The sequence below is a fragment of the Pinus tabuliformis genome, chromosome 4_1 (assembly GCF_031772625.1).
Source record: "Pinus tabuliformis cultivar Carrire ecotype Pingquan chromosome 4_1, CPIR1, whole genome shotgun sequence".
In the NCBI taxonomy this organism is placed as follows: domain Eukaryota; kingdom Viridiplantae; phylum Streptophyta; class Pinopsida; order Pinales; family Pinaceae; genus Pinus; species Pinus tabuliformis.
Genome location: NC_142303.1, coordinates 332,528,768 through 332,530,101, shown reverse-complemented (window position 1 = coordinate 332,530,101; position 1,334 = coordinate 332,528,768). Strand labels below are relative to the sequence as shown.

Sequence of the window (1,334 nt, the reverse complement as noted above, 5' to 3'; positions counted from 1 at the left end):
GCTATGAACATAAGCTTTTAGGAGCATGAGACAGAGGCCAGTCATGGAACCATGGGTCTGGCTCTTTCACAAACTAAAAATCTAGTTGAGCAAATGGGGCATTGGACTGAGGAGGTGTAGGACCTGGTTAAATGGCTTCCCCGGCATGCAAGGATAGAGGATCAAGTAAACAGGTGGGCTCTATGCAGATAGTGTTCCCAGATTTCACCCTTACCTTTTTTTATAATTAATTATCATATATATCCATTATCTATTTTATATAAATTAGAGATAAATTTAAAGATATCCAATCACATATACAATAAAAAACAACAATATAAATAAATAGCTAAAAGAGTTTGTCAAACTCACCTGTCTCAACTATGGCTGAAATATGTAATCGAAAGGTCTTTGAAAAGGACCATGAAAATTCAACTTGTTCGACCAGGAGAGAGGAAGCCAGGGTGGCTATTAGGGATCAATAAGATTCGGAAATAATGGTTATATTGGTAATATAAGGAGGATAGGGTGGTTGGTTTTTGGAGTTTTATTGAGAATTTTTTAATAATATTTTCTTTGTTTGGAATTTATCAGATTTTATAACCACTATTTATGTGTGGCTTGTAATTTAATTTTGAAATAAAAAGGGGTAGATTGATGCCCCAAACTTAGACAATGCTGAGGGTTTGCTTTCAGACTATGAAATAGGAAGGACTATCGCAACTCTTGAAGGCCATTCAGATTACTCCTTTGCTTCTGCATGGCACCCAGATGGTAGAATATTTGCTACCGGGAACCAAGACTCCACATGCAGGCTGTGGGATGTTAGAAACACTAAAACCTCTCTTGAAGTTCTCAAGGGCCACTTAGGTGCCATGCGTTCTATAAGGTTCTCATCAGATGGGCAGTTTATGGCCATGGTCGAGCCAACTGATTTTGTCCATATATATGATACAACGAATAACTATAATAAGAGCCAGGAAATTGATTTCTTTGGGGAGATAGCTGGAATGTCATTCAGTCCAGACGCTGAGTCACTTTTTATTGGTGTTGCCGATCGAACATATGGAAGCATGCTTGATTTGACCAGCGAGTCATAGGTTTTCACTCCAATGCCTTTTCTAATATATCTCCATAGAAAGCATTCCTCGTCCTTCAAACCTACTAATATTCCACTCCGGTAGCATATGCATGCATTGGAATTTGGTTGTTTTAATTTGTGATGTGTGACTGTGTTAACATTGTAGTGGATGTATTAGTGTGTAGCTGGGCTGCTAGACTCAACCGGCAATAATATTATTTGCATTATAATTATCATAAATTTGGGCGAGTTCAAGTGCTACTACCGAGCGTAC

The 1,334-nt window shown here is 38.2% G+C and overlaps 1 protein-coding gene across 1 annotated transcript; it reads left to right on the top strand.

The window, feature by feature from the left end:
• Window positions 1–476: 476 nt before the first annotated feature.
• Window positions 477–1,079, top strand: LOC149175631 (putative WD repeat-containing protein C2A9.03). The gene is made up of 2 exons (XM_089421185.1): window positions 477–488; window positions 633–1,079. Exons 1-2 carry the CDS (start codon window positions 477–479, stop codon window positions 1,077–1,079), a joined length of 459 nt encoding a protein of 152 aa, XP_089277311.1.
• The last annotated feature ends 255 nt before the right edge of the window (window positions 1,080–1,334 follow it).